The 14232-nt window shown below is 37.2% G+C and overlaps 1 protein-coding gene across 1 annotated transcript in view; it reads left to right on the top strand.

Moving 5' to 3' along the window:
- The window catches only part of CHST9 (carbohydrate sulfotransferase 9), a gene marked incomplete at both ends in the record, with an annotated part of 212974 nt that overhangs the window by 97323 nt on the left and 101419 nt on the right, over window positions 1-14232 (top strand). The window contains one exon of the mRNA XM_084252923.1: window positions 6530-6571. Coding sequence (XP_084109049.1) covers window positions 6530-6571 — 42 coding nt within the window. The remainder of the gene's footprint in view (window positions 1-6529; window positions 6572-14232) is intronic.

The raw sequence follows: 14232 nt of genomic DNA, 5'->3' as shown, positions 1-14232 counted from the left end.
ATAATTAAGAATTCAGTACACGTTAGCTTTTATTGTGGTTATTTGTGATAATAACTATGCATCCAAACAATTTTAGAAGAAAAGCGAAGAGAAGTATAGACCAATTTCATATTCAACTGAAAATATTGGGATAAACTTTTTAATCAATAACTAAATATTAAACAGCAAAGAACCTACTCATCACTGTGATAATTCTTTTGCATCAGAATATCTAAGTAAAATACAAAGGGTATTGGTATTGGTAATCATACTGATGAAAGGCTTGACTAGAAAAAAAACCGATTGATTCATGAAATGCAATCCTACTTCAGTTTTAACAATAAATTGCCACATGGTCTTAGGAAACTGTCCAGCCTTTCTTATCTGTGTATTCTCTGTTAGGTAAGGATGAAGATAAATAACTTCATTAATTTATCATGCCACCAGAAGAATTACTTTGAGAAAAGTACATTATGGTCATATTTTAGTTCTTTCACTTGCGCCAAGCACTCTGCTTGGCTCAGAGTGCTATTCATGCTGCACAGAGCTCTCAAACCTTAGGAAAAGGATGAGTTGAAATTCTATTTTTTAAAATTGATTTTCCATCAGAGCTCTAGACCTATTCACTTAGTATAGTGCTTATGCCAAGTTTCAACAGATGAAACGTGCTTTACCATCAAAAACAAAAATGACTCAGAATACAGTAATGTGATGAAGCGGAAAGATCCTGTTTCATTTAATTGTCTATGCCACTTAATTAAGCCTTTAATGCTATAATCAGTCTTATAAGCACAGTATAAGACCATGTACACTGAATGTGAGATTTAAACTCATTAATTGGGGGGGCTCTGGCCAAACCCAATTAATTTGTTATGTGTAACAAGTCTGACTGCTGACTTTTAAATTCACTCTCACAGTTAGCCATGGAAGAACATTCATAGTTATTTAATATCTATTATTATTTAAGGAAGTGAGCTCTATTATTTATTTTTTAATGATTTATTTATACAAGACAGTGAGAGGATTCACCAGAGACAGAGTGGGGAGCAGAACAGGCAGATGGACTGAAAACACTGCTGAGGGTGTAACAGGGTGGTCCCCAGGAAAGGGGGAGGGATGGGTAACTTTGGGTGCTTCATTTAGAAACTAGACTCTTTGCCTTACCTGTATTGTTTCCTAGTTTTATTAAAGTTCCTTCCCATTAAAGTCTCATATGTTTTGTGTTGATGCGGCGGATGGCAGAACCCATTTAGAATAGGCAGGTTTGCGGGGTTTGAGCTGCCCCTCTCCCTGTCCTATAACAAGGGGAGCAACGGGCAAGACCAGAGAGGTCTGCCGCACCATGTGGGTATCTCCCTGGCTGGCAGGGAATCAAACCAGTGCTGCAGAGCCTGTGGACAGCCTTACAACACTGTGCTCAACCCACTGCACCACCAGGGAGGCCCCGTAACTATATTATTAAGCTATATTATTTAAATGGACTGAGCCAAATAATCTAGGTAGTCAGTTCATTAAAACGTAAGCAAAGCAATGATTTGGAAGGTACTTTAAAGACCTACACATGCTGTTCATATTTTTAGGAGGTGATAATGAATGTTTCTCTTTAGGAAACAATAAACAAACTTTTAAGTGAATGGCACTTAGTTTCCTGTTTTATTACCATATCCCAAAAATTAATATTAATGAATATTAATCATTGAAAAATTTTAAACTTTATTACATATTTATGGAAGGCAAAAAACTAGGTTTGAGGAATTTATAAAAACAAATAAGGCTGAACTATGCTTAACAAGTTTAGTATTTAGTGTAGGAGAATGTGCTCATCTAATTAGTCTACTTTGATTGGTGATGTATGGAGAGCAAACTAGACAGGAAACAGTATCCAGCACCTGAGTGTACTCTCACTATGTCCTAATGTCAGGTTTCATGAGACCCTTAAGAAATGGCAGATGGTAGTTTCCAGCGACTAGAGAAGGAAAAATGGGAATTTCTCCTCAATGAATGTAGAGTTTCAATCATGAAAAATTAAGAATATCCCACATTGGGTTTTGTTTTCTTATCGTCTGGCAACTCTGTGCCTTTTGATTGGTGAGTTCAGTTCATTTGCATCAAGGGTGATTACTGATACATATATTGCCACTGCCATTTTGTCTTCAGTTTTCTGATTCTATTTCCTTTTTCCACTTTTTCTATATTTGTTTTCTCTTTGATTCAGATAGAAGAGTTTCTTTCAACATTTCATGTAGAGGATGTTAGTGTTGGCCAACTTCAGATTTTATTTGGGAAGGCCTTTTACTTCTCTCATATCAGAGATAGAGTGAGTTTTTCTTGGATGGAAGTTTTTATCTTTATTTTGAATTTGTCATTCCATTATCTCCTTGACTGTAGTGTTTCTGCTGAAAATCTGATCAAAGTATGATGGGAGTATCTTTACACGTTACCTGATTTTTCCCCTCTAGTTTCCTTCAATATTCTTTCTTTGTATTTTAATACTTAGTAGTTTCACTGTATGCGTCTTGATGTCAGTCTCTTTGCACCTGGTTGGATGTTTTTAAAGCTTCATGCACTTGTATATTTAGGTCCTTCCCCACGTTTGGAAAATTTTCCTTTCTTATTATTGAGTGATCTCCCTGTTTCCTCTCTTCTAACTTTTCCTTCTGGGATATCCATTATCATTATTTTGCCTTTCATGCTAGAGTCAAATAGTTCTCAAAGTGGTTCATTTTAACTTAATATTTCTCTCACTTCTTCCACTTGCATCTTTTGAGCATTACTATCTTTGAAGTTATTCTCCATTTGCTCTATTCTGCTTCTACAGCTTTTGCTAAAATTTTTAATCTCTTAATCTTTATACATCCTGAATCTGTTATTTTTTTTTAATTTAAAGCTTCAATTTCTATTTTGTGTTCATTAAATGTATTTTTCAGGTCATTCATTTGTTTTTCTGTGTTTTTACTGTATCTCTTTGATTAGTTTATTCTGAGTCTTCATGTATCACCTTGCCCTCCCTGTCTGTGCTTTCTTCTGTCTCTTTGAGTTTCTTAATTATAGCAATTTTGAATCTCCATCTGATAGGGATATAAAATCTGACATGTGTTTGGATTCTGCAGAGTTGTTCTTTCCATATGTTATGATAGTCCCTGAGGTTTCAAGTTGCCATGTGTTATATTTCTGTTGCTTTGGATATAAATATGTAATATATAAAGTATATAATATATTCCCTAATTTTAAAATTATCTCTAGCTATAACTTAAAGAGTGGCATGAATTTTACTTTCCTGCAATTGGCACTGTAATTTGCTTTGAATTGACTTTACTTTGGGGCCAGTGCTGGCTTCTATACCTGTTTTTGCAGTTGCTGAGTCAGAGCATGGGGGAGGGGCCTGGAGAGATATGGATGTGTGGGTTGGGGTGGAGGCTGGATTGTGTTGCTGGCACCCAGTATCACTGGGATATCAGGGGTATCCAGATTTGAGATTCTGTAGTCTATGTGCTGTCAGTGTACTTCACTAAATTAGTATAGGCCCAAATGATGGGGGAGAGGGAGTAAAGTCCAGCGCACTGTCCTTGTTCTTTTTACTAGTAATTCCACCAGTGGGCTACATATCAAATTCTACATGTTTCCCCTCAACCAAGAGTGTGTGCCTCCACACCATTTAGCTCTTTACTCCCCAGAAGCCCTTACTGAACTGACAGCCCTGGCGTTGGTATCCCCAGGCCCTGACTGCAATCTCCAGGCACTTCTCTTCACGACTGTTTAGTGAAACACGACTCTCTAGTCTATCTCCTCTGTCATAGTTTGTGTTGATCTCTGTCATCCAAGGGATGTTCCAGTTTCACCCCGAGCCATGAACTTTCTGATATAGTGTTCCTGTGGTTAACTGTTAGATGGTCCTCTTGGTAGCAAAGCAAGGAACCTCCTCTGTCACCATCTTGGTCACAATAAAAATGTTCTAGGGAGCTGTTGTGTTATTTGCGCTGATACTTAATATTATACTGTACACAGATAACTTTGTTTAGAGGTAAATCTCATATGGTTTTTACCACAATAAATAAATAAGAAAATTGCAAATGACCTTACACAGTCTTTTTATTTAAGCCATTGTGGAGATGAGGGAAAGAGCCTGCCATATCCACAATTTTAAGGAAATGACTTGATCATTAAAAACCAGAGAGCTTAAAAGCAATACCTGATGAGAACAATTTTTCATGCAATCAATAAGTAACTTCCCAGAATATCATAAGTGATAAAGAGGCAGCCACATTTGACTTTTTGAATAGTCACTTTTTCCACATCAATTTAATTTCCTTCCATGCTTGTACAACAATTACATAAACAATGAGAATATGCTAGATAAAATCAGTTTTGTATGAAGGAAGATTTTGGTCTGTAGCCTAAACAATATTCTTATTACCAAGCTATGAAAGTATGACCTTAATCATGATACTGTTACATGGGTGAACAAGTAAGTATAGAGTTGCAATTACATCAAAGTGGGTTGAAGTAGTGGCTTATGTATCAAATTCCAATCCCTGAGGATCAGTTGTACTGTAGGGCCAATAACTTATTGATGAGCTATACAAATGGCTGATAAATACCTTCATCTAAAATGCAGAAATTACTAAATCATGTGGAGCGGTGATACCTTACACCAAAAAACTCATGGCAATGCAATTCAAAATGTCCTTGGATATATTTTAAAGTATTTTTTTTTAAAAAGAATAGAATTTAACATAAGTATAAACTGTTATATTTTATCAGAAGTGAAATTTGGTGAAAGATTTATTTAAAAGGCAAAAGTCAATGGAATCTTTATCTCAGAGTTAGAATAGCAATATTATAAAGTCACAGTGACAGCACATTATTTAAATGGAGCAGGATAGCAGGTCAGGAAATTAACTACCTCTTCTAAAACCTCACCATTCTTGAGTTTGTTCAAGTTTTTAATCAATAAGCTTTAAAGGGGATATTTAAAAAAATCAGCATACAGAAAGCAAAATATAATATATACTTGTAATATTAATAGTCTAGCAAGCAGTATGTAATGTATAATTTAAATATGTGACATAGTGTTCAATATAATACATATTATATATTTATAACATGTTTTTAAGGGGTTAATTGGAACTGTGTGATCTAGGAAACAAATGACTAAATTATGATATAATTACCATCTTGTCTAGAGTTTTTCTCAGAATGAGGTAAGGCTCTCTCTCCCCATGGATGGCTAAGCAAGAAGAAATATACTGTGTTACATTTAGCAACTTAATCTGGCAGAAAGAGGTCCATCTTGATGGGCAAAGAAAGCATTCACTCAAGAAAAACCCAAAGATTTCTTTCTTAGAGCTGTTCACTACAGAATAAACCTTCATTAGTTCTGGATGATTTAAATGGCCATGGGAATGTTTTTCTCAGATTTTATCCTAGATTTCAGTTCATTTACTCTCTAAGCTTCACAAACCAAGGTATCCAACAGTGAATGCTGGATGCTCCATGCCAAGAGATGTATAACGTTTATCCCAAATATCAGTTTTACCCATTGAAATCTATCCCAAGTACTCAAAGATTTCAAGAAGAAATATCATATACAAGCACAGCTTTACACAAAGATTCTAAGTAGAAAATATAATTGTATACAAAATTTCTCAGCAGAAAATATAATTGTGTATTAGCACACTAATATCTTATGGAATAGACTGTAACAAATTCAGGGAAATTTTCTCCTGAGGTAAACATTTTGCAGCTCCTCCTACTCTTCTAGTTCCCAGTTCCATTGCTCTGATACGGAAGTTACAGGCACAAAGCTCCTCTTTTCTTTTTTTCTTTTTCATTTTTTTATTATTTTTATTTATTTATTTATTTATTTATTTATTTATTTATTTATTTATTTACATCATTGTTCATTTTTAAACAGTATTTACTCCCCCCAACCCCCTCAGGTGTAGTCCCCATAGAATTTCCTTCACCAATGCACCCATGCACCATCACCTCAGTCCCCTGTGCTTCCTCCCTCTCTCCCTTTGATCCCTCTCCTGCCTCCTCCCCTGCAGGATGTCTCTGATTTATAATTGTCTGTTTTGGCTTTGTTGTATTTTGTACTGTTATTATTTTTTTCCACTGATGTCTTATTTGGTTCCCCTATATTCCTGCTATAAGTGAAACCATCCGATGTTTTTCTTTTTCCTTCTGGCTTATTTCAACTAGCATAATTCCTTCTAGCTCCATCCATGTTGCTACAAATGGCATGAGTTTATCTTTTTCGATTGCTGAATAATATCCCATTGTGTATATATACCACATCTTCTCGTCTCTTCTTTGGCAAAATTTGAAGGTAATGCCAGGTTTCCTAATATATGACACTGAACTCATGATCTCCTTATTAGTTCAGAAACAAAGGAGATGCCATATTCTATATCATGACCTTGTTCTTCCCCATGATTTTCTTTTCCAGAATAAAATATCAGCGATTTTGAGACATCTTTATGTAGAAAGTGTTTTAAATGACTTGATATGATGGAAATACATGAATTTCCCTTCTCTTCTTTTCCAGGATGGGGATCAGTAAACTACTTGCAGCCTGTACCCAGAATCAGTGAGTAAATAATACATAACATTCAAGTCTTGGGTAGTTATAGTTAAGCAATTCACCAGTCAGAATATCTAAAAATATTACAGTGCTGCTTTAAACTCCTATTGTTGCCGTGATAGCCATCACCAAAAAGTACAGCCTACATGACTGTTGGGGTGTATAGTGTCTAGAGGTTTGGGGAGAAAAACCAGCAAATTCCTTGCCCTCAAGGAATTTACAAAGGAAATCAAAGACTAAAGATATATTTAATTTTTATCTGGCTTAATGAAAATTAAATGTTTATCTTATTTTAAAATGTTTACATTTTTCCTATTTTTATTTTAAAAATATTTAACACTTTCCTGTGATGTTGGAAATGTTTAAATATTTGATTCTCTCCTGCGTTCCTGGAAGTTAAATATTAAAAATATTTAACACTTTCCTGTGATTTTTACCTGCCAGAAATATTTGCCTTTATGAATACAGTAAAACCTTACTAATTAAGATATTGCTAGCACCCATTTTTTGACCTACGTGAAGATGAAATTTGTATACAGTTTTTTGATTGTCTGCAAGAAATCCAATAAGAAAAATCGAGGGAATACCCATAATTTGTTTAAAGAGAATAACTGTTTTATGCCTTTAGAATATATAACAGTCTTTAGGCAAAAAGATTCAGCTATAAAATAAGGATCTGTGTTATTAAGTATATGTCTCCTTAGACTGACTTTATTGGTAGATCACACTATTGAAAGTAATAAAACTGCATTACTTTCAATAATTCTGACCTCCGTAATTCAGGCTAGCTTTCCCTTTCCTCTCCACTTCCCTAAATTCATTATTCCAGTTTGCTATTGTTGTAAACATAAGTATTTATTAATAGAAGAGGATCAATTCCTACTATCTTATTTTTAATTACAAATATTAATGTTAATTTTGGGATATTTATCTGTAACCTGGACCACCTGTATCAGAGTATTATGTTTACATTTACAAGAAAAATGATATGTCATTTCTTTCCTTGCCCATGATTTCATACAGCAGGTAATTTTATTTAACTTAAAACAATATTTTCACAAAGCATGCGAGACAAATTCTCAGGAGAATAGTGAAGATTTAAGCTGAGAAAAAGTAACAGTGAATTCAGCTCATGCTTATTTGGGGCATGTTGATAAATTGTGATAGTCACCAAATCATCATTCTTTCGTTCATCTACTCAACAAACACTTAGGCAAAGACCATGGTTATTGCTTCAAGGTGTGTAAAGATAAATAAAATTCTTTTCTTATCTTCATTGTGAGAAGTTGGAACAAAGATGGAGACAAATAATTTTCTCATGTGGTATGGGAAACGTTACCCTTATAAGCAAAGTGCTATGGGAACACAGAGAGCAAACTATTAAATCTCACTTAAAAAGATGAGAAGATATTTATAGTCTAACATTTGAGCTAATTCTTAAAGAATGAATAGAATTTCTTCATGGAGAGAAAAAAATAGCATTTCAAAGTAATGTGAGTAAATTATGAAACTAGGGAAGTATATGGATTGTGCAAGAAAAGCAGTTTTTCTACAAGTTGGTTCTAGAAAACTGAGATGGGGGAGTGATGTGTGTGTGTGTGTGTGTGTGTGTTCCAAAGAAATAAGCCCTCAGCGAGAGAAAGATTTGAGATCCAGCTGTATAGAGTTGAAATGGGTAGAAATGGAAATAGATAAGACTACGGGGGCAGGGAGGGTGGCAATTGAGAAAACTTCCAGGAACGCAGGAGAGAATCAAATTCTTCCAGATCAGAGCAGTGGTAGAGTTTTTTAAATAATAAGTCTGAAGATGGATAAGAAGTTTGAGCGGGGTTATATTCGAGAACTCATTTCTCTCCTCTATACTGTTGATTAAGCCTGGGCTGAAAAATAGGAGGACAAAAGTTTGAATCCCATGAACAGTATGATGTGCATACAAAACTTGTCTAAGTGTTTTTGTTGTCATCTGTAAAATGTGGGTTACTATGGCCTTTGATTCATAGGTTGGGGAATATATATAATGCATGTGAAAGTGCATTCTAAACTGTAAAGTGCTGTATTGAGAAGCAGTCTGACCTTACGGCCAGAACACATACAAAGTGACCTCACTGAGCCCTTGTCCGTAAAACTGGAATGACAGTATAGTGCTTATGTGGGTTATTGATATCATTAAAGATAGGAGATGTATCAGCATACACACATAAAGGTGCTCTTAAAAAAGAAAGAGCTAGGGCCTCCCCGGTGGCGCAGCGGTTGAGCGCTGGGTTGCGAAGCTGCCCGCGGCCTCTGTGGCACCAGTTCGATCCCCGGCTGCTCCCCGGCCACCGGAGGAGGGTCCCACATGGCGCGCAGACCTCTCCTGCCACCCGCTGCTCCCCTCAGCAGTGTACTTCGGTCCTTCTGCCTGCTCTGCTCCCCGCTCTGGCTCTGGTGAATTCTCTCACCCTCCCGCGCTTCTGACTGTACCCAGTGCATGTATAAACAAACAAACAAATAAATAAATAAATAAAACGTGCCTCTATTAAAAAAAAAAAAAAAGAGCTAAACATTACCTGTGATTAGTAACTTGCCTCTGGTAGAACAAGATGTAATGGGGAACGAAAACCACAAGGAGATGTATAAAACTGTTTGTAAGCAGAATTAAGACCCCATTCTGAAAACATGATTTTGATGTACAGTTTTACCTATCATATCCAGAGCAACTAAAATGGATGATTTAATGGTTTAGAGAAGTTCAAAGCAGTTACTATACTTTGAGCAACAATTGAAAATGTTAGTCGATACAGGTCCCAAAACTTGGAGACCGAGTACCCTAAAACTCGTGCACAAACCTCAAAGCTGGGTTAACAGAATACAGTGCTTTCTATTTACAGTCAGCTGCCTGTGATCCTATGCCTGTTATCATTATCAAATCAGTGATTTGATTTGCTAAATATCCCCCAGGTCAAATATTCTCCCATCAGCTGAGCCCCAGCCACCAGCTACTGCTCAGAGATTCCCCCCTCTCATGCTCTCTATTTCCCTTCCTCTCAATCCCTACCCCGCCCTATGCGCAGCCCCCTCTTCCATTCATGGTTTAGTTCTTCCCTAGCACATAAGATGGTTAAATGTTTTTCATTTCCTGTAAAATAGAAAGGGAAGTTGAACCAAGTGAAAAGCAGCCTGGGTGTATGCTAGCTGTCCTTCATGAATCAGTGCCAGCTCTAGATCTCAGTACAGAAAGCACGGGTTGCAATAGGAAGGACCATTCTTCCTTCCCCACAGATGGAAGTGTGTTACTCATAAGCCATGAGGAAAATGTCCAGCGTTCTCTTAAAATTCTTACTGAGCCTTGGGGACTCCAGGAGAGAGCTGCCAAGATCTATCTTGATAGTTACTGAACTTTCCTCAGAGGGAGAGTTGAATTGCTGGAGCACGTCCCCAATTTTCCAAATGGCAGTAATAAAGAAAATATAGGCTATATCTTGCACATTATTGACTCATATTTTAATTAATGTAAGACACATTCCTCATTTGGGAACGTGGTTGATTCATTCACTCAGTAATTATTCATTAAGGATGCACTAAATTCAAGGTGCTATTAACTCTCCAAGATCTTCAAAAAATAATGAATATGAGAATCTTCCACGAATAACATGAAACATTTGGAAAACTCTGTCAAAGTCAGACAAAATTCTTGGTTGCTGTGAAAATACAACCGTAGACTCAGTAGGAGTTGGAAAATCACAGAGCTTTTTCTTCTTTCTCCTCAGACTTTTCTGTGAATACCAGTAGGAATCACACAACACTCACTTGCCTAGCATCTTGCTTCCTGTACATCCCTTTCAGTCAGCTGTGGTAACCTGTGAATGTGTAGCTTCTTCCATGGTAGGGCCTCTACATGGCAGGGCTTTAAGTGAAATGCAGCCATGTTTGCTTTGCTGGAGCCAAAAGCACCACATGATGCTTCTCCTGATTGGGTTTCAGACGCCATACCTCAAACACATCAGCCTTTCCTGAATGTGCTTTTAACACCTGGTGCCATTCTGGCCATAGCATAGTGCTCTCTACAACTATCATTTCACTCCTGGGTGGTCTGTGTGCAGTCTTTTTTTTTTTTTAATTTTAATTTTATTTAAAAAAATTTTTTAGATTTATTTATTTATTTATACAAGCACTGGGTACAGTCAGAAGCGTGGGAGGGTGAGCAAATTCACCAGAGCCAGAGCGGGGAGCAGAGCAGGCAGAAGGACCGAAGTACACTGCTGAGAGGAGCAGGGAGGTGGCAGGAGAGGTCTGCGTGTCATGTGGGACCCTCCTCTGGTGGCCGGGGAGCAGCCGGGAATCGAACCAGCGTTGCAGAGGCTGCAGGCAGCTTTCCAACCCAGCGCTCAACCACTGTGCCACCGGGGAGGCCCTGTGTGCAGTCTTCATTCTAGATCTGCTGGAGGGAGCAGCTCAACTCTCATTTTGAGCAAACACAAGCAACTTCCAGCCTTTTCATTTCTTTAGCCTTTACTCTACTTCCCTTCTGTTTCCTCTTTAATCAACATGTCTGCATTTCTCGGTTCTACGTAGAGTTTCCTCTTTTTACCTCATCTCTATATACCTCACAGATTTTGTTAGTCCTTGGGAGAGGCTTTTGGTTTATGTCCCATTTAGTTGGAAGAGCACAAGCTGAATGTCCACTCAGTGACAAACTCAAAATTAAGAGCATGTAGCATGGCAATTCAATTCTTTTAAAATATTTTACTGCGTAATGAATCTTACTCAGTGTGGAATAATTCTTTGATCCCTGCCAGCAAGAGTACAGTCCAGATTATAACATCACAGATTTAGAGATATGGATAATATGCTTAAGGCAGAGTCTAAAACTTGTATCTTACTCCGGATCCTGTGCTTCTTTGGTCTACATTTATAGAGACTGGGGGAAAAAAATGCTTTTCTTCTATTTCACAAGTGAAAGTAATTCAGAATCGTTTCTTAGGGTCATTGAACTGAGAAATAAATGTTCCTTGGATTTTCATGGAGAAAATCTTCGGCAGGGTTTATGATCCAGTGAAGGGTATACCATTCAAGGGTAATACATACTGCTCGGAAACTGTCTTCTGGAGTTGATGGGCCACCCTAGTAGAAAAGCTGCAGAGGTGTGTGATTTCAGTGAACAGTTGTTCCTGGCGCCACTGTCAGCTCCCAAATCCAGTCAGTCCACACAACCTCCCTAGACCTTTGCATTCTGGAGGCGCCTTCTCCTCCCTTGGTTCCTGGAACGGACTGTTGTTTATATGTACCCAGTGTCCTTGTGCTGTCAGCCCCGAGGGAGGTGGCACATCTCACATCTCATATTCATGAGTGCAGCAGATTGCAACTATGTGGCTTCCATACAGCAGCCCCACATGCGCATGGCTCAGGGATTTTTGGGGTACACATCGCTGGTCCCGCTGCACCCAACTTCTCTGGGGAATGAGGACATTTGAGGAGAAGGTGCTGTGGTGTTAGGATCAATGGGGCGGGGTACTAAGGCCGGAGGGTAAAGGGGGCCTTTGTATTGTAAGTGTCCCTAAGCTGGCAGCCCTGTATTTGCAGGTGCCTAAGGACATGCTTCCCATTGTCAGCCAGAACATTCTTTTTTTGTAAATCCAGGATTACTGAAGCTGCTAGGAAAAGGATAGTTAGAGATTTTCCTGCAGCCTTCCTGAGCTTATGTGAGAATTAAGCCTTACAAATCTTGTAAGAATTGATGAACATGGTGATATAAAAAAAAAAGAATGCAGCATAAACCTTTAGTTTCATGGCCTAACCATCTCAACGGAAAAGACCTTGTGCTTTAAGATTTTAGAAAAGCACCCTTTGCCGATCTTACCTACTCTCAGACTTTAGTATTCAAACAGCTTGTAAATTCTGCACAAATTGTAGCTATTATTCCCATCTCCATAAAAGTAAACCATGGCATAATTGGGGTCTTTTTATTTTGTGGAAAAAGGAGATGTACTTATAATTCTTGTATAGGAATAATTAACAAAGAAAAAGTGGCATACCCATAGTCAATTTAGCTGTTCATGAATTACATGAACATACTATTTTAATAAGCTGATCTGCAAGTGTTTTTTCCCTTCGCAGTGAGGTGCAAAGTAATCTAGAGGGTCAAGGTTTCCAATCTTTTTCCCTTGCATTAAAATGATCTGTCATTTCCATTGTGGCTACACCCAAAAGTCAATTTTTTTAGTCTCGTTAAAGTGCCCTATAGAATAATTCAATGTTGAGGAAGATAGAATTCTTCTCAAAGTGTAACTGCTCCCCTTGCTGGTATACTATGGCAATGACATTCATCTTTGAAAACTTAATCCTGATTGAGAGCAGGGGTTTGTTTGGTTTTGTTTTGCTTTGGGAAGAGGGTGGGGGGGGGTTGTAAAATTTTCTTTGTTTTTTGAACTTCACAATAAATGGAAGCTTAATATAATGAAAATCTATAAATTAATTTTGACATCATATGTCATTAACCAGGTCAGCTAAATTCTGTAGAACAAGAATTTTTGAAACATTGTCCATGTTTAGGAAATAGGGAAATATGTCAAATGCTATTTGGTGTTAATGTTTTTTTAATATTAGAATTTCTTAACTTTTAATATGGGTGTGTAATTTATATAGAATAAAATGCATATATCTTAAGTGTTCAATATAATGAGATTTCAGAGTTGTATACACTCTGTATAATGGCCACCCAAAATAAGATATTGAGCATCATACTTTAAATATTTCCCTCATGGCCCTTTTCAATCAATTTTAATCCATGTCCCTACCCTTTTATCTCCTCCATACTGCACAGGATTTCCTTTATCTATCACCATAATTAGGTTGGTCTATTCTGGGACTTCATCTAACTTCATCTAAATGAAATCATACAGCATGCTGTATGATTGTAAATGCCCCATGCCCTTACTATAATACTTTTTCAGACTGCTGCATATATCAGTAATTAATCCTTTTTTACTGTTGAGTAATATTCTATTGTGTGACTAAACTACAAATTATCCTTTATCCTAGTTATGACATTTGAGTTATTTCTAGTATGGGACTATTATAAATCAGACCGCTCTGGAAATTCTTATCCAAATCTGTTTGTGGATATATGTTTTTTATTCCTGCTGGATTGAGACTTAAGAATGGAATTGCTAGGTTTATTCAAATTGCTATTTTTAATAAAAACAACCCCCAACATTTCACCAGCAGTGTTGAAATTCCCAGCTGCTCCTCACTCTCCCTGACAGTGAATGATGTTGATCTTTTCATATGACTATTGCCCCGTCTGTATATCTTCTTTGATAGTATATTTGTTCAGGTTTTTATCAATTTTACTAGATCACTTGTCTATTATTGACTGTAAGAGTTCTTCATGTATTCTGGATATAAGTCTTTTGTCAGATACATGTACTGTAAATATTTTCTCAAGTTGTGGTTTGCCTATTCATTTTATTCAGAGTGCCTCTTAATGAGCTGAAATTTAAAAATTTTTTAAAGATTTATTTTAACTACACAAGAGCTGGGGTACAGGCCAGAGGCATGGGAGGGTGAGAGCATTCACCAGAGACAGAGTGGGAAGCAGAACAGGCAGACAACCGAAAACACTGCTGAGGGGAGCAGCGAGACAGGAGAGGTCTGCCGTGCCATGTGTGTATATCCCTGGACAACCG

The sequence above is a fragment of the Talpa europaea genome (genome assembly GCF_964194135.1).
Source record: "Talpa europaea genome assembly, chromosome: 13".
In the NCBI taxonomy this organism is placed as follows: domain Eukaryota; kingdom Metazoa; phylum Chordata; class Mammalia; order Eulipotyphla; family Talpidae; genus Talpa; species Talpa europaea.
This window is presented reverse-complemented; position numbering and strand designations above follow the sequence as displayed.